This window comes from Salvelinus namaycush, unplaced genomic scaffold, assembly GCF_016432855.1.
Source record: "Salvelinus namaycush isolate Seneca unplaced genomic scaffold, SaNama_1.0 Scaffold852, whole genome shotgun sequence".
Lineage (NCBI taxonomy): Eukaryota > Metazoa > Chordata > Actinopteri > Salmoniformes > Salmonidae > Salvelinus > Salvelinus namaycush.
This window is the reverse complement of record NW_024061589.1, coordinates 33,678-60,829: the sequence shown is the minus strand read 5'-3', so window position 1 is coordinate 60,829 and position 27,152 is coordinate 33,678. Positions and strand designations below refer to the sequence as shown.

The 27,152-nt window shown below is 44.1% G+C and overlaps 1 protein-coding gene across 1 annotated transcript in view; it reads left to right on the top strand.

Moving 5' to 3' along the window:
* The window catches only part of LOC120043067 (collagen alpha-1(IX) chain-like), a 41,211-nt gene that overhangs the window by 11,868 nt on the left and 2,191 nt on the right, over positions 1–27,152 (top strand). The window contains exons 7-30 of the mRNA XM_038987789.1: positions 157–180; positions 459–512; positions 1,293–1,346; positions 4,664–4,699; positions 4,797–4,853; positions 5,279–5,332; positions 8,970–9,023; positions 9,822–9,875; positions 9,997–10,050; positions 10,245–10,298; positions 10,441–10,494; positions 10,688–10,741; positions 10,948–11,001; positions 11,346–11,362; positions 14,404–14,457; positions 14,547–14,561; positions 14,826–14,879; positions 15,279–15,939; positions 16,559–16,630; positions 20,271–20,306; positions 22,086–22,130; positions 22,253–22,285; positions 23,901–24,047; positions 25,239–25,293. Coding sequence (XP_038843717.1) covers positions 157–180; positions 459–512; positions 1,293–1,346; positions 4,664–4,699; positions 4,797–4,853; positions 5,279–5,332; positions 8,970–9,023; positions 9,822–9,875; positions 9,997–10,050; positions 10,245–10,298; positions 10,441–10,494; positions 10,688–10,741; positions 10,948–11,001; positions 11,346–11,362; positions 14,404–14,457; positions 14,547–14,561; positions 14,826–14,879; positions 15,279–15,939; positions 16,559–16,630; positions 20,271–20,306; positions 22,086–22,130; positions 22,253–22,285; positions 23,901–24,047; positions 25,239–25,293 — 1,846 coding nt within the window. The remainder of the gene's footprint in view (positions 1–156; positions 181–458; positions 513–1,292; positions 1,347–4,663; positions 4,700–4,796; positions 4,854–5,278; positions 5,333–8,969; positions 9,024–9,821; positions 9,876–9,996; positions 10,051–10,244; positions 10,299–10,440; positions 10,495–10,687; positions 10,742–10,947; positions 11,002–11,345; positions 11,363–14,403; positions 14,458–14,546; positions 14,562–14,825; positions 14,880–15,278; positions 15,940–16,558; positions 16,631–20,270; positions 20,307–22,085; positions 22,131–22,252; positions 22,286–23,900; positions 24,048–25,238; positions 25,294–27,152) is intronic.

Below are 27,152 nucleotides of genomic sequence, written 5' to 3'. Positions count from 1 at the left end.
TTAGATGCTATAGTGAGATGCTATAGTAAGATGCTATAGTAAGATGCTATAGTAAGATGCTATAGTAAGATGCTATAGTTAGATGCTATAGTGAGATGCTATAGTAAGATGCTATAGTGGCATTGACTCGTCTGGTGTTTCTGTTTTCCTCCATAGGGTGTTGGAGACGATGGACCCCCTGTAAGTCTTTTACAGTATTATTAATTACACATTCACACATGACACATGTATTACATCTTTACAGTACAGTATCTAGTAAAATGTCTGTTAACGTTCACATTAGCCATGGTAAGATACCTTTGATGCATTCGGAAGGCAACTGTATGGGAAACAGACATATTGTTGAAAAACTTTCAAAACGATAAAAATTAAGAAAAAAAAGAGTATATTTTTTGTGTGAGTGATAAATTAGTACAAGTCATAATTTTCGGTGAATTAATACGTGTTTCTCTGAACAGGGACCCCCGGGGCCAGGAGGACTTCCAGGTGATTTGGGAAAAGGTGGACCCCATGTGAGTATCAGTTAAAGACCCTCATCACCTAACAACCCTCATCACCTAACGATCCTCATGACCTAACAACCCTCATCACCTAACGATCCTCATGACCTAACAATCCTCATCACCTAACGATCCTCATCACCTAAACGATCCTCAGCACCTCACACTCCTCATCACCTAACGATCAGCAGCTAATGGGGATCGTTAATAAATACAAAATACAAAATACCTAAACGATCCTCATCACCTCACACTCCTCATCACCTAACGATCCGCAGGACATATAGATCCTCAGTCAGGACATAGTGATTCTCTATGTGGACAGAGCTTGAATTGGGCCGGAACAGACTGGTGCTTTTCTCCTGCTTGATTTCCGGCAGCTGAATATAAACAGTACTGGACCCTAAAATCCTGAGTACCAGCTCCTATTTCAGTCCACTTCAAGCACTGCATGTAGATAGTTTGGGAGCTGGAGTCTTAGGGCCAAATATGGCTGATTGGATGTACAGCATAAGAGGCTGCTGAGGGGAGGATGCCTCATAATACCGGCTGGAACGGAGTGAATGGAATGGCATCAAACACCTGGAAACCATGGAAACCATGTGTTTGATGTATTTGATACCGTTCCACTAATTCCGCTCCAGCCAGTGGACGAGCCCCTCCCCCCCAATTAAGGTGCCACCAACCTCCTGTGATGTACAGTACCTCCTCTGTCAGGAACATCAATCAAAAGGTGAATGAAAATGGACCATACCTGTTTGTTTGATCTGCTTTCTGTGTCCGTTACCACAGGGTGCTATGGGAGTGAGAGGACCAACAGGACCTGGTGGATCAGTAGGGCCCAGAGTGAGTAGTACATCTGTGGATCAGCAGGGCCTAGAGTGAGTAGTACATCTGTGGATCAGCAGGGCCCAGAGTGAGTAGTACATCTGTGGATCAGCAGGGCCCAGAGTGAGTAGTACATCTGTGGATCAGCAGGGCCTAGAGTGAGTAGTACATCTGTGGATCAGCAGGGCCTAGAGTGAGTAGTACACCTGTGGATCAGCAGGGCCCAGAGTGAGTAGTACATCTGTGGATCAGTAGGGCCCAGAGTGAGTAGTACATCTGTGGATCAGTAGGGCCCAGAGTGAGTAGTACATCTGTGGATCAGCAGGGCCCAGAGTGAGTAGTACATCTGTGGATCAGTAGGGCCTAGAGTGAGTAGTACATCTGTGGATCAGCAGGGCCTGGAGTGAGTAGTACATCTGTGGATCAGCAGGGCCTAGAGTGAGTAGTACATCTGTGGATCAGCAGGGCCTAGAGTGAGTAGTACATCTGTGGATCAGCAGGGCCCAGAGTGAGTAGTACATCTGTGGATCAGTAGGGCCTAGAGTGAGTAGTACATCTGTGGATCAGTAGGGCCCAGAGTGAGTAGTACATCTGTGGATCAGCAGGGCCTAGAGTGAGTAGTACATCTGTGGATCAGCAGGGCCTAGAGTGAGTAGTACATCTGTGGATCAGCAGGGCCCAGAGTGAGTAGTACATCTGTGGATCAGCAGGGCCCAGAGTGAGTAGTACATCTGTGGATCAGCAGGGCCTAGAGTGAGTAGTACATCTGTGGATCAGCAGGGCCTAGAGTGAGTAGTACACCTGTGGATCAGCAGGGCCCAGAGTGAGTAGTACATCTGTGGATCAGTAGGGCCCAGAGTGAGTAGTACATCTGTGGATCAGTAGGGCCCAGAGTGAGTAGTACATCTGTGGATCAGTAGGGCCCAGAGTGAGTAGTACATCTGTGGATCAGCAGGGCCCAGAGTGAGTAGTACATCTGTGGATCAGTAGGGCCTAGAGTGAGTAGTACATCTGTGGATCAGCAGGGCCCGGAGTGAGTAGTACATCTGTGGATCAGCAGGGCCTAGAGTGAGTAGTACATCTGTGGATCAGCAGGGCCTAGAGTGAGTAGTACATCTGTGGATCAGCAGGGCCCAGAGTGAGTAGTACATCTGTGGATCAGTAGGGCCTAGAGTGAGTAGTACATCTGTGGATCAGTAGGGCCCAGAGTGAGTAGTACATCTGTGGATCAGCAGGGCCTAGAGTGAGTAGTACATCTGTGGATCAGCAGGGCCTAGAGTGAGTAGTACATCTGTGGATCAGCAGGGCCCAGAGTGAGTAGTACATCTGTGGATCAGTAGGGCCCAGAGTGAGTAGTACATCTGTGGATCAGTAGGGCCTAGAGTGAGTAGTACATCTGTGGATCAGCAGGGCCCAGAGTGAGTAGTACATCTGTGGATCAGTAGGGCCCAGAGTGAGTAGTACATCTGTGGATCAGTAGGGCCCAGAGTGAGTAGTACATCTGTGGATCAGCAGGGCCTAGAGTGAGTAGTACATCTGTGGATCAGCAGGGCCTAGAGTGAGTAGTACATCTGTGGATCAGTAGGGCCCAGAGTGAGTAGTACATATGTGAATCAGTAGGGCCCAGAGTGAGTAGTACATCTGTGGATCAGTAGGGCCCAGAGTGAGTAGTACATCTGTGGATCAGCAGGGCCTAGAGTGAGTAGTACATCTGTGGATCAGCAGGGCCCAGAGTGAGTAGTACATCTGTGGATCAGCAGGGCCTAGAGTGAGTAGTACATCTGTGGATCAGCAGGGCCCAGAGTGAGTAGTACATCTGTGGATCAGTAGGGCCCAGAGTGAGTAGTACATCTGTGGATCAGCAGGGCCTAGAGTGAGTAGTACATCTGTGGATCAGTAGGGCCCAGAGTGAGTAGTACATCTGTGGATCAGTAGGGCCCAGAGTGAGTAGTACATCTGTGGATCAGTAGGGCCCAGAGTGAGTAGTACATCTGTGGATCAGTAGGGCCTAGAGTGAGTAGTACATCTGTGGATCAGCAGGGCCTAGAGTGAGTAGTACATCTGTGGATCAGCAGGGCCCAGAGTGAGTAGTACATCTGTGGATCAGCAGGGCCTAGAGTGAGTAGTACATCTGTGGATCAGCAGGGCCCAGAGTGAGTAGTACATCTGTGGATCAGTAGGGCCCAGAGTGAGTAGTACATCTGTGGATCAGTAGGGCCTAGAGTGAGTAGTACATCTGTGGATCAGCAGGGCCCAGAGTGAGTAGTACATCTGTGGATCAGTAGGGCCCAGAGTGAGTAGTACATCTGTGGATCAGTAGGGCCCAGAGTGAGTAGTACATCTGTGGATCAGCAGGGCCTAGAGTGAGTAGTACATCTGTGGATCAGCAGGGCCTAGAGTGAGTAGTACATCTGTGGATCAGTAGGGCCCAGAGTGAGTAGTACATATGTGAATCAGTAGGGCCCAGAGTGAGTAGTACATCTGTGGATCAGTAGGGCCCAGAGTGAGTAGTACATCTGTGGATCAGCAGGGCCTAGAGTGAGTAGTACATCTGTGGATCAGCAGGGCCCAGAGTGAGTAGTACATCTGTGGATCAGCAGGGCCTAGAGTGAGTAGTACATCTGTGGATCAGCAGGGCCCAGAGTGAGTAGTACATCTGTGGATCAGTAGGGCCCAGAGTGAGTAGTACATCTGTGGATCAGCAGGGCCTAGAGTGAGTAGTACATCTGTGGATCAGTAGGGCCCAGAGTGAGTAGTACATCTGTGGATCAGTAGGGCCCAGAGTGAGTAGTACATCTGTGGATCAGTAGGGCCCAGAGTGAGTAGTACATCTGTGGATCAGTAGGGCCTAGAGTGAGTAGTACATCTGTGGATCAGCAGGGCCTAGAGTGAGTAGTACATCTGTGGATCAGCAGGGCCCAGAGTGAGTAGTACATCTGTGGATCAGCAGGGCCTAGAGTGAGTAGTACATCTGTGGATCAGCAGGGCCCAGAGTGAGTAGTACATCTGTGGATCAGTAGGGCCCAGAGTGAGTAGTACATCTGTGGATCAGCAGGGCCTAGAGTGAGTAGTACATCTGTGGATCAGCAGGGCCCAGAGTGAGTAGTACATCTGTGGATCAGCAGGGCCCAGAGTGAGTAGTACATCTGTGGATCAGCAGGGCCTAGAGTGAGTAGTACATCTGTGGATCACTGTCACCGTGTTACGTCCCTAGTTGATGATACGTTGACAAGCACACCCAGAGAATATCGTGAGCTGTTAGTGTGTCACGTTGAACAGTCATCTACTCTTCCTAATCAACTGATTAACAATTCTCAAAATGATGTGTTTTTCAGGGTGCAGCAGGGATGCAGGATTTGAGTGCCGAGCTGGTAAGACTTTGTTCATTCAAGTTCACACAACTCAGTGCCTGGCATTACACGTATGAGTGATTATCTGACCCTGTTGATTTATCCTGCTGCTGTTTAGTGCCCTGGTGCCTGTCCACCTGGAACACCTGGTCATCCCGGTCTCCCTGGCATGAAGGTGAATCAAGGGTCAGGGGTCAGGGGTCAGGGGCCAAGGACAATGCATGCCCCCACTAGTGTTATCATATATATATATATATATATTTTTTTTTAAACCTTTATTTAACTAGGCAAGTCAGTTAAAAACAAATTCTTATTTTCAATGACGGCCTAGGAACAGTGGGTTAACTTATGTAATGGATAAACGTTCTCAGTGGTATGCTAGGAAGGGCATTGGAACATAGCCAGTGTTGTATTGATAGCTTGGTCTCATAAGTTATCATATATTGTGCTAATGGTAACCATAGCTGCTTCAACCTACTGCCTCACAGAAGTCATTGGTTTAAATCTATTGTCTTGACAGTTAGTATAATGATAGTTTAACAGTGATATGTGATAGAGATTGGGGAGGGTGTTTAAGCTTCATGTTCCTCTGTTTTCTAGGGTCACAAAGGAGTCAAAGGGGAAGGAGGAGAGCCTGGGAAACAAGGGCACAAGGTAAGGGCTTACATTTTATACACATTCAGAGAACTGAACAAAAACCTACACTACATTACATTAAAATGACTTTGTCCAGAACTAGGTTTAGTCTGTTTCTGGAAAACCAGACCAGATGTTTCCATGACATAGAATAAGCTTGGAGCTTTGTAGCTCCTATGGTCTCATTGCTTCATGTGATGCTTCATGAGATCAGCTTTACATCTTGACTGATCAAGATATTCAGATGAGACATTACAAGAAATAATCTCACTGCTACTTCTTAGCTGTCAGTATGCATCCAGTCAGGGCCTGATATCCATGCAGTCGGGGCCTGATATCCATGCAGTCAGGGCCTGATATCCATGCAGTCAGGGCCTGAGATCCATGCAGTCAGGGCCTGAGATCCATGCAGTCAGGGCCTGATATCCATCCAGTCAGGGCCTGATATCCATGCAGTCAGGGCCTGAGATCCATGCGGTCAGGGCCTGATATCCATCCAGTCAGGGCCTGAGATCCATGCAGTCAGGGCCTGATATCCATGCAGTCAGGGCCTGAGATCCATGCAGTCAGGGCCTGATATCCATGCAGTCAGGGCCTGATATCCATGCAGTCAGGGCCTGAGATCCATGCAGTCAGGGCCTGAGATCCATGCAGTCAGGGCCTGATATCCATGCAGTCAGGGCCTGAGATCCATGCGGTCAGGGCCTGATATCCATGCAGTCAGGGCCTGAGATCCATGCAGTCAGGGCCTGATATCCATGCAGTCAGGGCCTGTGATCCATGCAGTCAGGGCCTGATATCCATCCAGTCAGGGCCTGAGATCCATGCAGTCAGGGCCTGATATCCATGCAGTCAGGGCCTGAGATCCATGCAGTCAGGGCCTGATATCCATGCAGTCAGGGCCTGATATCCATGCAGTCAGGGCCTCATATCCATGCAGTCAGGGCCTGATATTCATGCAGTCAGGGCCTGAGATCCATGCAGTCAGGGCCTGTGATCCATGCAGTCAGGGCCTGATATTCATGCAGTCAGGGCCTGAGATCCATGCAGTCAGGGCCTCATATCCATGCAGTCAGGGCCTGAGATCCATGCAGTCAGGGCCTGAGATCCATGCGGTCAGGGCCTGAGATCCATGCGGTCAGGGCCTGATATCCATGCAGTCAGGGCCTGAGATCCATGCAGTCAGGGCCTGAGATCCATGCGGTCAGGGCCTGAGATCCATGCGGTCAGGGCCTGATATCCATGCAGTCAGGGCCTGAGATCCATGCAGTCAGGGCCTGAGATCCATGCAGTCAGGGCCTCATATCCATGCAGTCAGGGTCTGAGATCCATGCAGTCAGGGCCTGAGATCCATGCGGTCAGGGCCTGATATCCATGCGGTCAGGGCCTGATATCCATGCGGTCAGGGCCTGAGATCCATGCGGTCAGGGCCTGATATCCATGCGGTCAGGGCCTGAGATCCATGCGGTCAGGGCCTGAGATCCATGCGGTCAGGGCCTGATATCCATGCGGTCAGGGCCTGATATCCATGCGGTCAGGGCCTGATATCCATGCGGTCAGGGCCTGAGATCCATGCAGTCAGGGCCTCATATCCATGCGGTCAGGGCCTGAGATCCATGCAGTCAGGGCCTGATATCCATGCGGTCAGGGCCTGATATCCATGCGGTCAGGGCCTGAGATCCATGTGGTAAGGGCCTGAGATCCATGCGGTCAGGGCCTGAGATCCATGCGGTCAGGGCCTGAGATCCATGCAGTCAGGGCCTGATATCCATGCGGTCAGGGCCTGAGATCCATGCAGTCAGGGCCTGATATCCATGCGGTCAGGGCCTGAGATCCATGCGGTAAGGGCCTGAGATCCATGCGGTAAGGGCCTGAGATCCATGCTGACAGGACCACTGCCTGTTATAGGATTTCTACCTGCTATAGGATCTCTGCCTGCTATAGGATCTCTGCCTGCTATAGGATCTATGCCTGCTATAGGATCTCTGCCTGCTATAGGACCTCTGCCTGCTATAGGATCTCTGCCTGCTATAGGATCTCTGCCTGCTATAGGATCTCTACCTGCTATAGGATCTCTGCCTGCTATAGGATCTCTACCTGCTATAGGATCTCTGCCTGCTATAGGATCTCTACCTGCTATAGGATCCCTGCCTGCTATAGCATCTCTACCTGCTATAGGATCTCTACCTGCTATAGGATCTCTGACTGCTATAGGATCTCTGCCTGCTATAGGATCTCTGCCTGCTACAGGACCTCTACCTGCTATAGGATCTCTGCCTGCTATAGTATCTCTGCCTGCTACAGGATCTCTGCCTGCTATAGGACCTCTGCCTGCTATAGGATCTATTCCTGCTTTATGATCTCTGCCTGCTATAGAATCTCTACCTGCTATAGGATCTCTGCACAACATAAACCTCACTGTTTAAAAAAAAAATGCCTCATTGCATTTAGAAAGGCTGTGAGTGATATGTTGCCCGAAAGTCATCTATTTCCATGGCTGCGTCCCCAATGACACCTCATTCCCTACATAGTGCTCTACTTATGAACACAGCCCTATGGGCCCTGGTAAAAAAAATAGAGCACTTTATAGGGATTTGGGTGCGATTTGGGACGCAGACCATGTTAGTGATGCAGGGGTTATGGTTGATATGGAATGCCATGCTAACACATCCACACTCAGCCCTGTAATGGTTCCATACTGTAACGGTTGTCCTCCTCCTCTTCGGAAGAAGAGGAGGAGTAGGGATTGGACCAAAGCGCAGCGTTGTGATATGACATAATGAATTTATTAAAGTAATGACGAAACACAAAAATACTTCAACAAACTAAAAAAACAAATAAACGATGTAGACAGACCTGAACGAGAGAACTTACATAAACACGAAGAACGCATGAACAGGTACAGACTACACAAACGAACGAACAAACGAAACAGTCCCGTGTGGTGCACAGACACAAACACGGAAGACAATCACCCACAAACAAACAGTGTGAACAGCCTACCTTTATATGGTTCTCAATCAGAGGAAACGTCAAACACCTGTCCCTGATTGAGAACCATATAAGGCTAATTACCACTAACCTAAACATAGAAACACAAAACATAGAATGCCCACCCCAACTCACGCCCTGACCAACTAAACACATACAAAATTAACAGAAAACAGGTCAGGAACGTGACACATACATCCATATATAAGGAAATAAGTTCAGTTCTATACCCAAGTCACTTCATCACCTAGTGGCCTGTAACTCCATTCACTGTCTGTCTGTCTGGATTCAAGACTCCATGTATCCAGCCTTGCTTAGTGGCTCTATTGAAGGGTGTCTGGTGTAGAACATGCATGCTTTTCACTCACAAGTCAAAGCGTGTTGTCTCTGACAGATGACAGCACTCACACCGTTGGCAATGTGATCAGCGGTAGAGTCTATTTGATTGAAAAGTGTGTCATGTATCTGAGTAAACGAGGCTGTAGGAACATTGATTTAAAGTCCATGGGAGTTGTTTAGCAGCCATTAATGTTGTTTTGAAACAGCTTACATTTGAAATCCATCTTTCTATCCTCCTATAAATGTACCTACTTATGTTTCAATGTCTCTGTCATACGCAGTTGTTCATCTTACTGATGTCTGCATGTTACCTCTCTCTCTCTAGGGTGAAGAGGGTGACCAGGGAACCACAGGGGACCTCGGATCCCAGGGCCCAACGGTTTGATACTCTCATTAACCTACCTTTAACAGATAATATAACAGACTGTCTGTAGAGATAATATAACAGACTGTCTGTAGTGATAATATAACAGACTGTCTGTAGAGATAATATAACAGACTGTCTGTAGTGATAATTTAACATACTGTCTGTAGAGATAATATAACAGACTGTCTATAGAGATAATATAACAGACTGTCTGTAGTGATAATATAACAGACTGTCTGTAGTGATAATATAATAGACTGTCTATAGAGATAATATAACAGACTGTCTATAGAGATAATATAACAGACTGCCTGTAAAGATAATATAACAGACTGTCTGTAGAGATAATATAAGTGACTGTCTATAGTGATAATATAACAGACTGTCTATAGAGATAATATAACAGAGTGTCTATAGAGATAATATAACAGACTGTCTGTAGAGATAATATAACAGACTGTCTGTAGATATAATATAACAGACTGTCTGTAGTGATAATATAACAGACTGTCTATAGAGATAATATAACAGACTGTCTGTAGTGATAATATAACAGACTGTCTGTAGAGATAATATAACACTGTCTATAGTGATAATATAACAGACTGTCTATAGAGATAATATAACAGACTGCCTGTAGAGATAATATAACAGACTGTCTGTAGTGATACTATAATAGACTGTCTATAGTGATAATATAACAGACTGTCTGTAGTGATAATATAACAGACTGCCTGTAGTGATAATATAACAGACTGTCTGTAGTGACAGTTAGTGACAGTTTGTCTTTCTGCTGTTGTGTGATTACAGGGTCCTCAGGGAATCAGAGGCTCCACTGGAATGATGGGGCCCAAAGGTGGACTTGTAAGAGTCACTCTTTGAAGTTAATTATATTTCAATCCTGGCTCGCTAAAAAATGTTATTTGCTTCGTGTTTACATCCTCTCTGTCATCTTAATGCTAATATACCCCTGGTGTTGTGACAGGGAGCACGAGGACATGATGGAGATCCAGGTCCCCAAGGTGTTGAAGGAGCCACTGTAAGTATTCTCCCATAATCCCCTTCCCCTGTTCATTATGATTTCACTAATGTTAGACCTCTGGAAAGGTGAGTATTTCAGAAATACGGCACTGTTCACATGTCATTATGTGTTGTGTTCTCAATGAAGGACATGATTAAACATCTCTGTAAAAAGGTTTTGTCTTACAATATGTTGATGCTGTCTCTTTTTAGGGTGACCAAGGCCAGAGGGGCGTGATGGGCGAGTCTGGTCCTAAAGGTGATGAGGTGGGTATCAGAGTAAAAAATACACCTACCATGGTTTCACATGGCCAAATTGATTCTAGTGTTTAGTCACTGTCTGTGGTGGTGGTGGTGGTGTAATGCTGATGCCCTGATTGGTTCCTTATCCTATTGTGTTGTTATCTAGGGATCTCAAGGTGGAAGAGGAATCACAGGTCTTCCTGGGCCCAAGGGAAATGGTGTAAGTATTACTGTAACTATTGTATCACAGCATAAACAATCAGGCTTGGCGGTGGAAAATGTAAGCGTCTGTTGTGTATTCATAGACTCTTAGAATCATTTAAGCCACAGAACCATTCATAGAACCATAGAACCTTCTTGGAACATTAGCACTTGTCATGGAATAATTGTCGTGGTTCTTTTTTGATGTGTAGGGTTTGTCAGGAGTGGATGGCCGTGAAGGTATTCCTGGAATGCCAGGTGGAAAGGTATGGACAGGATCTACTGTCAGATGTTTACATGTTACTCTGCAGCCATTTCTATTGGCTTGGCAATGTAGATCACAGCATTCTGAAAGGTCTACTACAGAATGGGATTCAAACTGGTTGAATGGAGGAATCAGCAGGAGTTGTCAAATCAAGTTAAGATTACAACTGTGATGTCAAAATGTCATCTTAACTCTCTTTCTCCACAGGGCACCATTGGCAAGGCTGGGTCTCCCGGGGAGGTGGGGCTTCAGGGACTTCCTGTAAGTATGACCTTTGACCTCACACTAACAGGTGTTCTGATTGGTTGCGCCTGTGTAAACCTCCTCAGCCTCCCGTATTCTAATCCTGATGTGAAATAACATAATAATAACATGAGATAATTGTTTCTGACTGACAACCACCATTGTGTAGGTTCTTTTGTTTTACAAACATTTGAGATTTTCATGTTTTCAACAACATCTTTGAAATGGATAATAAATGAATGAGTGGTTTGGTCAGATGTATTCTAGGTATTTACATTATAATTCTTGTTACTGTAGATACATTTTGATTGCAAATATTGTGTTTCCTCTCTAGGGATTACCTGGTTCTCCTGGCTCTAAAGGAACTGGTGGAGAGAAGGTAGGTGTCATAGAGATCATATTAAAATAGTATTCTAATTCCTAATTCACCCACAATGCACCACTTACATCAATTTGTCTACAGCCAATAGGCATTACTCTAAGCCATAAACTCAACCCATTTGACAAATAGAGCTAATCTGTGTCACTGAGGAGCTGCAGCTGGATAAGAGCATGGGTACACTGACCTAACTGTCCTGACCTGACTGTCCTGACCTGACCTGACTGTCCTGACACTGACCTGACTGTCCTGACCTGACCTGACTGTCCTGACACTGACCCGACTGTCCTGACCTGACCTGACTGTCCTGACCTGACCCGACTGTCCTGACCTGACCTGACTGTCCTGACACTGACTGTCCTGACCTGACCTGACTGTCCTGACCTGACTGTCCTGACACTGACCTGACTGTCCTGACCTGACTGTCCTGACACTGACCTGACTGTCCTGACACTGACCTGACTGTCCTGACACTGACCTGAATGTCCTGATCTGACTGTCCTGACCTGACCTGACTGTCCTGACCTGACCCGACTGTCCTGACACTGACCTGACTGTCCTGACCTGACTGTCCTGACACTGACCCGACTGTCCTGACCTGACCTGACTGTCCTGACCTGACCCGACTGTCCTGACACTGACCTGACTGTCCTGACACTGACCCGACTGTCCTGACCTGACCTGACTGTCCTGACCTGACCCGACTGTCCTGACACTGACCTGACTGTCCTGACACTGACTGTCCTGACCTGACCTGACTGTCCTGACCTGACTGTCCTGACACTGACCTGACTGTCCTGACCTGACTGTCCTGACACTGACCTGACTGTCCTGACACTGACCTGACTGTCCTGACACTGACCTGACTGTCCTGACACTGACCTGAATGTCCTGACCTGACTGTCCTGACCTGACCTGACTGTCCTGACCTGACCCGACTGTCCTGACACTGACTTGAATGTCCTGACCTGACTGTCCTGACACTGACCTGACTGTCCTGACCTGACTGTCCTGACACTGACCTGACTGTCCTGACCTGACTGTCCTGACACTGACCTGACTGTCCTGACACTGACCTGACTGTCCTGACACTGACCTGACTGACCTGACACTGACCTTACTGTCCTGACACTGACCTGACCTGACTGTCCTGACACTGACCTGACTGTCCTGACCTGACTGACCTGACTGTCCTGACACTGACCTGACTGACCTGACTGTCCTGACACTGACCTGACTGTCCTGACACTGACCTAACTGTCCTGACCTGACCTGACTGTCCTGACACTGACCTGACTGTCTTGACCTGACCTTACTGTCCTGACACTGACCTGACTGTCCTGACCTGACCCGACTGTCCTGACCTGACCCGACTGTCCTGACACTGACCTGACTGTCCTGACCCGACTGTCCTGACCTGACCTGACTGTCCTGACCTGACCCGACTGTCCTGACACTGACCTGACTGTCCTGACCTGACCTGACCTGACCTGACTGTCCTGACACTGACCCGACTGTCCTGACCTGACCTGACCCGACTGTCCTGACCTGACTGTCCTGACCTGACCTGACTGTCCTGACACTGACCTGACTGTCCTGACCTGACTGTCCTGACCTGACTGTCCTGACCTGACCTGACTGTCCTGACACTGACTTGACTGTCCTGACACTGAGCTGACTGTCCTGACCTGACTGTCCTGACCTGACCTGACTGTCCTGACCTGACCCGACTGTCCTGACACTGACTTGACTGTCCTGACACTGAGCTGACTGTCCTGACCTGACTGTCCTGACACTGACCTGATTGTCCTGACACTGACCTAACTGTCCTGACCTGACTGTCTTGACACTGACCTGACTGTCCTGACACTGACCTGACTGTCCTGACCTGACCTGACCTGACTGTCCTGACCTGACCTGACCTGACTGTCCTGACACTGACCTAACTGACCTGACACTGACCTTACTGTCCTGACACTGACCTAACTGTCCTGACCTGACCTGACCTGACTGTCCTGACACTGACCTAACTGTCCTGACCTGACCTGACCTGACCTGACTGTCCTGACACTGACCTGACTGTCTTGACCTGACCTTACTGTCCTGACCTGACTAACCTGACTGTCCTGACACTGACCTAACTGTCCTGACCTGACCTGACCTGACTGTCCTGACACTGACCTGACTGTCTTGACCTGACCTTACTGTCCTGACACTGACCTGACTGACCTGACTGTCCTGACACTGACCTGACTGTCCTGAAACTGACCTGACTGTCCTGACACTGACCTGACTGTCCTGACACTGACCTGACTGTCCTGACACTGACCTGACTGTCCTGACACTGACCTGACTGTCCTGACACTGACCTGACTGTCCTGACACCGGCCCGACTGTCCTGACACTGACCCGACTGTCCTGACCTGACCTGACTGTCCTGACCTGACCCGACTGTCCTGACCTGACCTGACTGTCCTGACACTGACCCGACTGTCCTGACCTGACCTGACTGTCCTGACCTGACCTGACCCGACTGTCCTGACCTGACCCGACTGTCCTGACCTGACCTGACCCGACTGTCCTGACCTGACCCGACTGTCCTGACCTGACTGTCCTGACCTGACCCGACTGTCCTGACCTGACTGTCCTGACACTGACCCGACTGTCCTGACACTGACCTGACTGTTCTGACACTGTCCTGACACTGACCTGACTGTTCTTACACTGTTCTGACACTGACATGATATACTTAATCTCAGACACACAGAACTGAGTTCTGGGAGGAAATGTGTTAGAAAAGATTCTACATTGAGGAGTGGAATCCGGGCAGTAGCTCCACCCCCTTCTCTCTGTACGTTTGGGGCAAGTCTATGGGCCAAATGTCCCAAATCAGTGAGGAAAAAATCTGCACATTGGACAAAGTTCCTCGTTAGTTGTGGCATCCCAGTCTGTTGACAGACACTCCAATACCATCCTATGGTACGTGTATCTGTCCACGAGAGATTATGACACTAAACTCTGTTTCTGTTGCTCTATTTCAGGGTAGCTCTGGAGAGGCAGGTCTTCTTGGAACAATGGGATCTGCTGGTAAAACAGTAAGTCCAAATCAAATCCAAGTTTATTTAAAATGCATTTCAAGTTGTCCATACAGTAACAACCTGTTCACTGTGATGTCTCTGTGTAGGGAGAGCAAGGCAAAGTAGGAGGTCTAGGACCCATTGGACCCATTGGCGGACCAGTGAGTATCCTTTCATTTATTATATTTCCCAGCAGGCAAAGCTGTTTTTGTGACGCCATCACAACCAGATTACAACTGGTAGTAATTGGGTTACAATGATGTCGGTGATGTCAATGCAACCAGTTTTGCCCTCTGGGTTCCATTTTAATGTCCTTTATCGTGCATTAATGTGTAATAAAACAAGCCTCTTCTTCTCTCTTATAATTTCCTTTGACATCTCTCTAGGGAGACAGAGGAGAACAAGGACCAGGCGGTCCACCGGGTAAACCAGGAGCCAGGGTGAGTTATTGTTGTTATTGTTGTTGTTGTTGTTGTCTGGTTGCTGTGTGATGCTGTGTGTCTTCGTGCCAGGTATAATATGAGGATTAATGAAAGGAAACATACTTTGTAACAACGACTCAATGATGACAACATTAGACTGGAACACCAAGAATCTTCACAGAGAGAGAGAGAGAGAGAGAGAGAGAATGAGAGAGAGAGAGAGAGAATGAGAGAGAGAGAGAGAGAGAGAGAGAGAGAGAGAGAGAGAGAATGAGAGAGAGAGAATGAGAGAGAGAGAGAATGAGAGGGAGAGACTGAAACAAAGAGAAGATGAAGAATGAGAAAAAGAAGAGAAAGAGAGGGGGAGGGGGGACCTGGCTGTGTTTACAGAGAGTGGGGACCTGGCTGTGGTTACAGAGAGGGGGACCTGGCTGTGGTTACAGAGAGTGTGGATCTGGCTGTGGTTACAGAGAGTGGGGACCTGGCTGTGGTTACAGAGAGTGTGGACCCGGCCGTGGTTACAGAGAGTGTGGATCTGGCTTTGGTTACAGAGAGTGGGGACCTGGCTGTGGTTACAGAGAGTGGGGACCTGGCTGTGGTTACAGAGAGGGGGGACCTGGCTGTGGTTACAGAGAGTGGGGACCTGGCTGTGGTTACAGAGAGTGGGGACCTGGCTGTGGTTACAGAGAGGGGGACCTGGCTGTGGTTAAAGAGAGGGGGGACCTGGCTGTGGTTACAGAGAGGGGGACCTGGCTGTGGTTACAGAGAGTGGACCTGGCTGTGGTTACAGAGAGTGGGGACCTGGCTGTGTTTACAGAGAGGGGGGGACCTGGCTGTGGTTACAGAGAGTGTGGACCTGGCTGTGGTTACAGAGAGTGTGGACCTGGCTGTGGTTACAGAGAGGGGGGACCTGGCTGTGGTTACAGAGAGTGTGGACCTGGCTGTGTTTACAGCGAGTGGACCTGGCTGTGGTTACAGAGAGGGGGACCTGGCTGTGTTTACAGAGAGTGGGGACCTGGCTGTGGTTACAGAGAGGGGGGACCTGGCTGTGGTTACAGAGAGGGGGGATCTGGCCGTGGTTACAGAGAAATTCCCCAGAGAATAGGCCTGAATGGGATCTCAGGATCTCACACAGAGGCTATTTTCACAGTCAGGAGAGAATGAGGACCAGGGCCAGCTGGCTGAAAGAGCCTTCTGTTCCTTTGGCATTCCTCACACACACACGGTCAGCAACCAACGGTGTGCCCAGCACAGAGAACAAAGAGACACACACACATAAGCATACACAATAAAAATTGCAGCCAGGTATTTAGAAATTATCTTTCTTTCGTGCACGTTTTGAGTCACGACCCTGATATAGCCGTCTCATGAACAGTTCATTAACCCAGTGTATGTTGTCCTAATGACTGAAGAGCTTGTGGGCATAGTTTCTCCATACTCTGCTGTCTGAGGTTTCCACTACTTTCTGCTGTAGTGTTCTGTAGGTTTAGATATTTACATACAGTATTCCGTTTAGCAGAGGCTTTTCTTCTTACAGTCATGCGTCAATACATTTTACATGTTGGCTGTCCCAGTAATCTAACCCACAATCCTGGCACTGCAAGCACCTTGCTCTAACCAACTGAGTCATACAGTACATATAGTAGTGTGGTGTTGACCTCTGACCTCATTGTTGTCTCTCTACCTTTGTTTTGTAGGGACCTAAAGGGGATCTTGGTCTTTCTGGTGTTCCCGGACCCCCAGGCCTCCCCGGAGTGAAGGGAGAGAGGGTAAGATAAGAGGACGTTCTATTCTGACTGGTGTCTATCCCCTCTGTAGAGACCTGCCGTCCGGTGGGGAAACAAACACTTCTGTTATACAACTAAACAAACTACTGCTATTATACAATTAAACAAACTGTTATACAACTAAACACACTACTGCTATTATACAACTAAACAAACTACTGCTATTATACAACTAAACAAACTACTGCTATTATACAACTAAACACACTACTACTATTATACAACTAAACAAACTACTACTATTATACAACTAAACAAACTACTACTATTATACAACTAAACAAACTACTGCTGTTATACAACTAAACACACTACTGCTATTATACAACTAAACAAACTACTGCTATTATACAACTAAACAAACTACTGCTATTATACAACTAAACACACTACTACTATTATACAACTAAACAAACTACTACTATTATACAAATAAACAAACTACTGCTATTATACAACTAAACAAACTACTGCTATTATACAACTAAACACACTACTGCTGTTATACAACTAAACAAACTACTGCTATTATACAACTAAACAAACTGTTATACAACTAAACACACTACTGCTGTTATACAACTAAACAAACTACTGCTATTATACAACTAAACAAACTGTTATACAACTAAACACACTACTGCTATTATACAACTAAACAAACTACTGCTATTATACAACTAAACAAACTGTTATACAACTAAACAAACTACTACTATTATACAACTAAACAAACTACTGCTATTATACAACTAAACAAACTACTACTATTATACAACTAAACAAACTACTGCTATTATACAACTAAACACACTACTGCTGTTATACAACTAAACAAACTACTGCTGTTATACAACTAAACAAACTACTGCTGTTATACAACTAAACAAACTACTGCTATTATACAACTAAACAAACTACTACTATTATACAACTAAACAAACTACTGCTATTATACAACTAAACAAACTACTACTATTATACAACTAAACAAACTACTACTATTATACAACTAAACAAACTACTACTATTATACAACTAAACAAACTACTTCTCATTGGATTAAGTCTCCCTGGAGCGTTTACGTTCTGCAGGCCAGATATTTGATGAAAAGATAGAGAGTAAGCTCAACTGAAGAGCACTGTGGCTTGTGTTTAGTCGTTTCAGGTTCCACAGACTTCTTATGACAATTTCCCATTTTCATGAAACCACCAGTTTTGATTGGACTTTCCACAGTTCTGTACAATCATGAAGACAGCAATTTAGCCTCAATTACTAGCTAATAGAAAGTCAAAGTCTTACCATATGCACCTGACAAGGACACATACTTTGTGAAATACATCGTTTTGACCCCCTCTAGTGTTACACGTTCAATCATGCATTCATAAGACCAGTCTTGCTGTTGCTTTACATAGTAGTATAACTAGTGTTGTTGTCTAACTGTATAACTGTACTGTATAACTTTACATAGTAGTATAACTAGTGTTGTTGTCTAACTGTATAACTGTACTGTATAACTTTACATTGTAGTATAACTAGTGTTGTTGTCTAACTGTATAACTGTACTGTATAACTTTACATAGTAGTATAACTAGTGTTGTTGTCTAACTGTATAACTGTACTGTATAACTTTACATAGTAGTATAACTAGTGTTGTTGTCTAACTGTATAACTGTACTGTATAACTTTACATAGTAGTATAACTAGTGTTGTTGTCTAACTGTATAACTTTACATTGTAGTATAACTAGTGTTGTTGTCTAAATGTATAACTGTACTGTATAACTTTACATAGTAGTATAACTAGTGTTGTTGTCTAACTGTATAACTGTACTGTATAACTTTACATAGTAGTATAACTAGTGTTGTTGTCTAACTGTACTGTATAACTTTACATAGTAGTATAACTAGTGTTGTTGTCTAACTGTATAACTGTACTGTATAACTTTACATAGTAGTATAACTAGTGTTGTTGTCTAACTGTATAACTGTACTGTATAACTTTACATAGTAGTATAACTAGTGTTGTTGTCTAACTGTATAACTGTACTGTATAACTTTACATAGTAGTATAACTAGTGTTGTTGTCTAACTGTATAACTGTACTGTATAACTTTACATAGTAGTATAACTAGTGTTGTTGTCTAACTGTATAACTTTACATTGTAGTATAACTAGTGTTGTTGTCTAACTGTATAACTGTACTGTATAACTTTACATAGTAGTATAACTAGTGTTGTTGTCTAACTGTATAACTGTACTGTATAACTTTACATAGTAGTATAACTAGTGTTGTTGTCTAACTGTACTGTATAACTTTACATAGTAGTATAACTAGTGTTGTTGTCTAACTGTATAACTGTACTGTATAACTTTACATAGTAGTATAACTAGTGTTGTTGTCTAACTGTATAACTGTACTGTATAACTTTACATAGTAGTATAACTAGTGTTGTTGTCTAACTGTATAACTGTACTGTATAACTTTACATAGTAGTATAACTAGTGTTGTTGTCTAACTGTATAACTGTACTGTATAACTTTACATAGTAGTATAACTAGTGTTGTTGTCTAACTGTATAACTGTACTGTATAACTTTACATAGTAGTATAACTAGTGGTGTTGTCTAACTGTATAACTTTACATTGTAGTATAACTAGTGTTGTTGTCTAACTGTATAACTGTACTGTATAACTTTACATAGTAGTATAACTAGTGTTGTTGTCTAACTGTATAACTGTACTGTATAACTTTACATTGTAGTATAACTAGTGTTGTTGTCTAACTGTATAACTGTACTGTATAACTTTACATAGTAGTATAACTAGTGTTGTTGTCTAACTGTATAACTGTACTGTATAACTTTACATAGTAGTATAACTAGTGTTGTTGTCTAACTGTATAACTGTACTGTATAACTTTACATTGTAGTATAACTAGTGTTGTTGTCTAACTGTATAACTGTACTGTATAACTTTACATAGTAGTATAACTAGTGTTGTTGTCTAACTGTATAACTGTACTGTATAACTTTACATAGTAGTATAACTAGTGTTGTTGTCTAACTGTATAACTGTACTGTATAACTTTCCATAGTAGTATAACTAGTGTTGTTGTCTAACTGTATAACTGTACTGTATAACTTTACATAGTAGTATAACTAGTGTTGTTGTCTAACTGTATAACTGTACTGTATAACTTTACATAGTAGTATAACTAGTGTTGTTATCTAACTGTATAACTGTACTGTATAACTTTACATAGTAGTATAACTAGTGTTGTTGTCTAACTGTATAACTGTACTGTATAACTTTACATAGTAGTATAACTAGTGTTGTTGTCTAACTGTATAACTGTACTGTATAACTTTACATAGTAGTATAACTAGTGTTGTTGTCTAACTGTATAACTGTACTGTATAACTTTACATAGTAGTATAACTAGTGTTGTTGTCTAACTGTATAACTGTACTGTATAACTTTCCATAGTAGTATAACTAGTGTTGTTGTCTAACTGTATAACTGTACTGTATAACTTTACATAGTATTATAACTAGTTAACTGTTTAACTGTACTGTAGTTTAAAGATTTTCAATACTGAACTGATTTCTCCTCAACTTCAGGGAGAAGCTGGCGAGGGAGGACCGAAAGGGGAGCAGGTAAAACATCCATGTTTTAAAATGTCTGTTTATCTCTCACAACAATATTTGGCTGTATCTTAAAGTCAGTTTGATACTCCACCAGCAGAGTGTGAATGGGCCCGTTCCAGTTTCAAGTTTTATTAGTCATATGTACAGATACACATGGTATACACCGTCCAATGAAATGCTTACTAGCAGGTTCCTTCTGGACAACGCAACAACAATAAGAAATAATACAAGATAAGAATATGAACGTAAAGTAAATGGTTCAGTAGATTTATAGTCCAACATAGTAGAATAACAATTTATAGTCCAATATTTATACACGTTTTGGTGGGCAAGTGGTTAAATTGTGCAGTATTTAGCAATCATAATAATAATCTGGTAGCAGCTGTTGAGGTGTGTGTGTGTGTGTGTGTGTGTGTGTGTGTGTGTGTGTGTGTGTGTGTGTGTGTGTGTGTGTGTGTGTGTGTGTGTGTGTGTGTGTGTGTGTGTGTGTGTTTCTAACTTACCCTTGGCATTTGTTATATCCAGAAGAGAGATTTTACCCCAAATAATTGATGTTTGTTTGGTGTGTGTGTGTGTGTGTGTGTGTGTGTGTGTGTGTGTGTGTGTGTGTGTGTGTGTGTGTGTGTGTGTGTGTGTGTGTGTGTGTGTGTGTGTGTGTGTGTGTGTGTGTGTTTCTAACTTACCCTTGGCATTTGTTATATCCAGAAGAGAGATTTTACCCCAAATAATTGATGTTTGTTTGGTGTGTGTGTGTGTGTGTGTGTGTGTGTGTGTGTGTGTGTGTGTGTGTGTGTGTGTGTGTGTGTGTGTGTTTCTAACTTACCCTTGGCATTTGTTATATCCAGAAGAGAGATTTTACCCCAAATAATTGATGTTTGTTTGGTGTGTGTGTGTGTGTGTGTGTGTGTGTGTGTGTGTGTGTGTGTGTGTGTGTGTGTGTGTGTGTGTGTGTGTGTGTGTGTGTGTGTGTGTGTGTGTGTGTGTTTCTAACTTACCCTTGGCATTTGTTATATCCAGAAGAGAGATTTTACCCCAAATAATTGATGTTTGTTTGGTGTGTGTGTGTGTGTGTGTGTGTGTGTGTGTGTGTGTGTGTGTGTGTGTGTGTGTGTGTGTGTGTGTGTGTGTGTGTGTGTGTGTGTGTGTGTGTTTCTAACTTACCCTTGGCATTTGTTATATCCAGAAGAGAGATTTTACCCCAAATAATTGATGTTTGTTTGGTGTGTGTGTGTGTGTGTGTGTGTGTGTGTGTGTGTGTGTGTGTGTGTGTGTGTGTGTGTGTGTGTGTGTGTGTGTGTGTGTGTGTGTGTGTGTGTGTGTGTGTGTGTGTGTGTGTGTGTGTGTGTGTGTGTGTGTTTCTAACTTACCCTTGGCATTTGTTATATCCAGAAGAGAGATTTTACCCCAAATAATTGATGTTTGTTTGGTGTGTGTGTGTGTGTGTGTGTGTGTGTGTGTGTGTGTGTGTGTGTGTGTGTGTGTGTGTGTGTGTGTGTGTGTGTGTGTGTGTGTGTGTGTGTTTCTAACTTACCCTTGGCATTTGTTATATCCAGAAGAGAGATTTTACCCCAAATAATTGATGTTTGTTTGGTGTGTGTGTGTGTGTGTGTGTGTGTGTGTGTGTGTGTGTGTGTGTGTGTGTGTGTGTGTGTGTGTGTGTGTGTGTGTGTGTGTGTGTGTGTGTGTGTGTGTGTGTGTGTGTGTTTCTAACTTACCCTTGGCATTTGTTATATCCAGAAGAGAGATTTTACCCCAAATAATTGATGTTTGTTTGGTGTGTATGTGTAGGGGGGACAAGGTTCTGAGGGAACCTCTGGAGACAAAGGAGATGTTGTAAGTTATCACTCAAGCAAGGATTCATTGCATCTAACCCAACCTCACATTGGAGCCTTTTAAACAACACTTTATAACTCCACCTGTACTAATCCTCTGTGTTTTTCTCATTTGTATAATAGGGTGACCAAGGGGAATCTGGACCCAAAGGAGTGGTGAGTTCTGTACTTTTCTAGAAGCAGTTCCATGTCTCAACCAGGAATATAACTTGGAGACAGTTGGTCTACACCCATAGAGTGTTAGTAATAGTGCTAAGTTTAACCAACATTTAGGGTTTTAAAAAAAAAGTGTTTTTAAACAACTAATTGACTGACTAGTAGAAAGAGGAGGAAGGGAAGCGGTCATATAAAAGAAAGCAGGAGCAAGGCACTCTTCATATAATTAATTAAAATGCTTTTATTAGTATGGCATGTTCAATAGAAACAAAGTTTTAAAAAATCTGACGCGTTTCGGCTGCATGGCCTTCATCAGGGAGTACAAAAAAATAATACAATGTCCTCTTTTGAACAGCTTTTCCAAATAGCCCTAATTAGAAGAGGGAGTGGTTACAAAATTGATTGGACACACCTAGTAAGCAATACTATACATTTTTACATTTACATTTTAGTCATTTAGCAGACGCTCTTATCCAGAGCGACTTACAGTAGAGTGCATACATTTTATTACATTTTTTTTTTTTTTTACATTACATTACATTTTACATACTGAGACAAGGATATCCCTACCGGCCAAACCCTCCCTAACCCGGACGACGCTATGCCAATTGTGCGTCGCCCCACGGACCTCCCGGTTGCGGCCGGCTGCGACAGAGCCTGGGCGCGAACCCAGCCCAGCCTGGGCGCGAACCCAGAGACTCTGGTGGCGCAGCTAGCACTGCGATGCAGTGCCCTAGACCACTGCGCCACCCGGGAGGCCGGGGTATTTCACATTAAAAAGTGAAATACTGAAGCTATGTTATCATAAAAATAAGTATTTTTATTGACTGACGTTGTTTCAATGATTTGAATTCCATTTCGTTGGAGCTCCATGTGCAGTTTCTGTAGAGATAAATCAGATGAAGCCTGAACTGTATTTGGAATCAGGCTCAGCTAATGCACGTTTTGAGCAGAGTAAGACAGCTAAGGAGGTGGGGCCACAGGATGAGATCTCCAAGGTCATCCATTTCAGGCCTGTAACATCAGGGTTTCCTGTCATCCATTTCAGGCCTGTAACATCAGGGTTTTCTGTCATCCATTTCAGGCCTGTAACATCAGGGTTTTCTGTCATCCATTTCAGGCCTGTAATATCAGGGTTTTCTGTCATCCATTTCAGGCCTGTAAACATCAGGGTTTTCTGTCATCCATTTCAGGCCTGTAACATCAGGGTTTTCTTTCATCCATTTCAGGCCTGTAAACATCAGGGTTTTCTGTCATCCATTTCAGGCCTTTAACATCAGGGTTTTCTGTTATCCATTTCAGGCCTGTAACATCAGGGTTTTCTGTCATCCATTTCAGGCCTGTAACATCAGGGTTTTCTGTCATCCAAAATACAGTGATTCTTATATTATCTGCGCAGTAATAATATAGAGAGTTTGGAAGTGCTAGACCAGCCTGGGGACGAGATCTCTGCAATACCATCTTACGGGTTTTTCTTGTTCCAGATAAAAGCAGATATTAGTTTATTTCATGGCTCACCAGCGCCCCCGAAACTCAGAAGTCTTCATTGAGCATGTTCAGTACCACCCATGTAATGTGGTTCTGATCCAGCGGTCTCTCCCCTCTCTGTCTCCAGGTTGGAAACCCAGGAGAGCCTGGTAACAGAGGGCCAGAGGGTAGCAGAGGGCAGCCTGGCATCGAGGGCCCAGCTGGTACTCCTGGACCACGTGGCATGCAGGGCAACAGGGGCGTACCAGGAATCAGGGGGTCACAGGGACCGGCGGTAGGTACCCCCAAACCCCCTCCACCCAAACCTTTGAAGACTATACACCTTAACTTACTTACAAACGTACTAACTTACATACTTACTTACATAGTAACTTGCTTGCTTACTTACATACTTACTAACTTACTAAATACTTACTTCCTTAATTACTTACATATCTACTTACTCACATACTTACTTGCTTGCTTATTTACTTAATGACTTACATACTTACTTAATTACTTACTTACGTACTCACATACTTACCTACTTACCCACTTACATACTTAAATACTTACATGCTTACTTACTAATTAACTTACTTGCTTACTTATATACCTACAAACTCACTTACGTACGTACTTACTTACTTACTTACTTATTTACATACATACATACCTACTTACTTACATACTTTCATACTTACTTACATACTTACTAACTTATTTACATACTTACTTACTTACAAATGTACTAACTTACTTCTAGGCCTTTCCCTCCTTCTGGGCCTTAGGCCATGGACAACAGTTTTCCCTCCTTCTGGGCCTTAGGCCATGGACAACAGTTTTCCCTCCTTCTGGACCTTAGGCCACGGACAACAGTTTTCCCTCCTTCTGGACCTTAGGCCATGGACAACAGTTTTCCCTCCTTCTGGACCTTAGGCCACGGACAACAGTTTTCCTCCTTCTGGGCCTTAGGCCATGGACAACAGTTTCCCTCCTTCTGGGCCTTAGGCCATGGACAACAGTTTTCCTCCTTCTGGGCCTTAGGCCATGGACAACAGTTTTCCTCCTTCTGGGCCTTAGGCCATGGACAACAGTTTCCCTCCTTCTGGGCCTTAGGCCATGGAAAACAGTTTTCCTCCTTCTGGGCCTTAGGCCATGGACAACAGTTTTCCCTCCTTCTGGGCCTTAGGTCATGGACAACAGTTTCCCTCCTTCTGGGCCTTAGGCCATGGAAAACAGTTTTCCTCCTTCTGGGCCTTAGGCCATGGACAACAGTTTTCCCTCCTTCTGGGCCTTAGGTCATGGACAACAGTTTCCCTCCTTCTGGGCCTTAGGCCATGGACAACAGTTTTCCAGTGTATCCAGCATAACACAACTAGGGCTTACAAAATGCATCTCAGAAGCTAAACTAACATGAGAAGCTACATCTATGTTTATTTAAGCTGTTTTCTCATCATTAACCTTTTGTTATGTTATCCTTCAGGGTAAAGAACCAAGCGATCAACACATCAGACAAGTCTGCATGAGAGTTATGCAAGGTAAGAATATTGCACACTGTCATTCCTTCAGTGTCTTTTAAATCAATGTATCCCACTCTACCTTTAAGTATAAACACTGTAATATCCCCACCCTTATTGTTTATACTATAGACCAGAGGTATTCAACTCTTACTCTATGAGGTCCGGAGCCTGCTGCTTTTCTGTCCTACCTAATAATGAATTGCACACAGCTAGTGTCACAGGTCTAAATCAGTCCCGGATTAGAGGCGAACAATGAACAAATGCAGTAGAACCGAGGTCCAGAGTTGAGTTTGGGGGATATAGCCTATCTGGCTTGACAGTTTGAAGAGAGGGAAGCAGAAAAAACCCCATCATAAATACACTTCAACCTTTGTTAGTTTGATGGATAACAGACTCCTGAACCCCAGAAATGCTGAAGTTGCAGCCTGTTTTTTTTGTCTCTCTCCCTGGGCCCTCTTACTGTATCTCACCCCCTCCTCCCACTACCACTACTCTCCTCCTAAACTCGTTAATGTTTTATACCCAATGTGCTGAAAAATGTATTTCACCTTTAGAGGACCTGCACTTTTGCTAAAGCAGAAAAGCAAAGACTGGAATTTGGAGTGTAAAATACCATGGCCAAAAGCCTTAGGAGTTTTATGTTGAACTCTTGGCACCATAAATACACACATATATTTTTCAGTTTCTTAAGGATCGTACCCTTTTTTTAAATTTTCGCCTCAAATGACATACCCAAATCTAACTGCCTGTAGCTCAGGACCTGAAGCAAGGATATGCATAACATTTGAAAGGAAACACTTTGAAGTGTGTGGAAATGTGAAATTAATGTAGGAGAATATAACACATTAGATCTGGTAAAAGATAATACAATCAAAAAAACATACATTTTTATTTATTTTTGTGTTCCATCATCTTTGAAATGCAAGAGAAAGGCCATACATTAAGGTAGGATCCTAGGTGTAATTTAGATTCTGTCCACAAGATGGCAGCAGTGTGTGTGCAAAGTTTCCGACTGATCCAGAGAACAATTACCTCACCATACAATATTTTGCATCAAGTCTGCCAGGAGTTTGCCCAAATGTGCCGAATTGGTCAATTTATACATTTTCAAGTACATAACTATAGAGAACATACAAAAATGCTATGGTAATAAAAAATTCAAGTTTAACACTCCCAGGAATGTCATACATGATGGATCTAGATCATGATGGATCTAGATGGCTGAGCGGGGTGGGTGTGGAGCCAGAGACAGCAGTGGGGTTAAACTGTAGAACCCAGTTCCTACATTTAAATATTTAAAAAATGACACTACATTTTATCTCTGGGACCCTCAGGATCACAAATCAGAGCAAGATTACTGAATGTAAGTACATCACCTTCAGAGGTGAATGTATCAAACCACCAGCCGTGATAAAAGTGTTTTGTTGTGCACTATCCTCAAACAATAGCATGGTATGTTTTGTGTGTAATAGCTACTGTAAATTGGACACTGCAGTTAGTTAACAATAATTTAAGCTTTCTGCCCGTATAAGACATGTCTCTGTCCCGGATGGTTGGCTGTTGTTTACAATGTTTTCTAGTCACATTATCGCATATTGAGCAACAACTGTCCCGGTTTAGGGACACCAATCCTTTAGAGCTGAATGTTTTCCAATAAGTATTTTCACTCTGCTCAATTTACTGAGGCAGACTTGAATGTGTAAGAATAAGAAGGGACTACAATTTTTATAACATTTATAAAAAGGCCTTCATTAAAGTTCCAATGCAGCCATTTTTATCTCAATATCAAATCATTTCTGGGAAAACAATTGAGTACCTTATTGTGATTGTTTCAAATTGAAATGGCCAAAAATAAACAAAAATAGCTATTTAGCAAA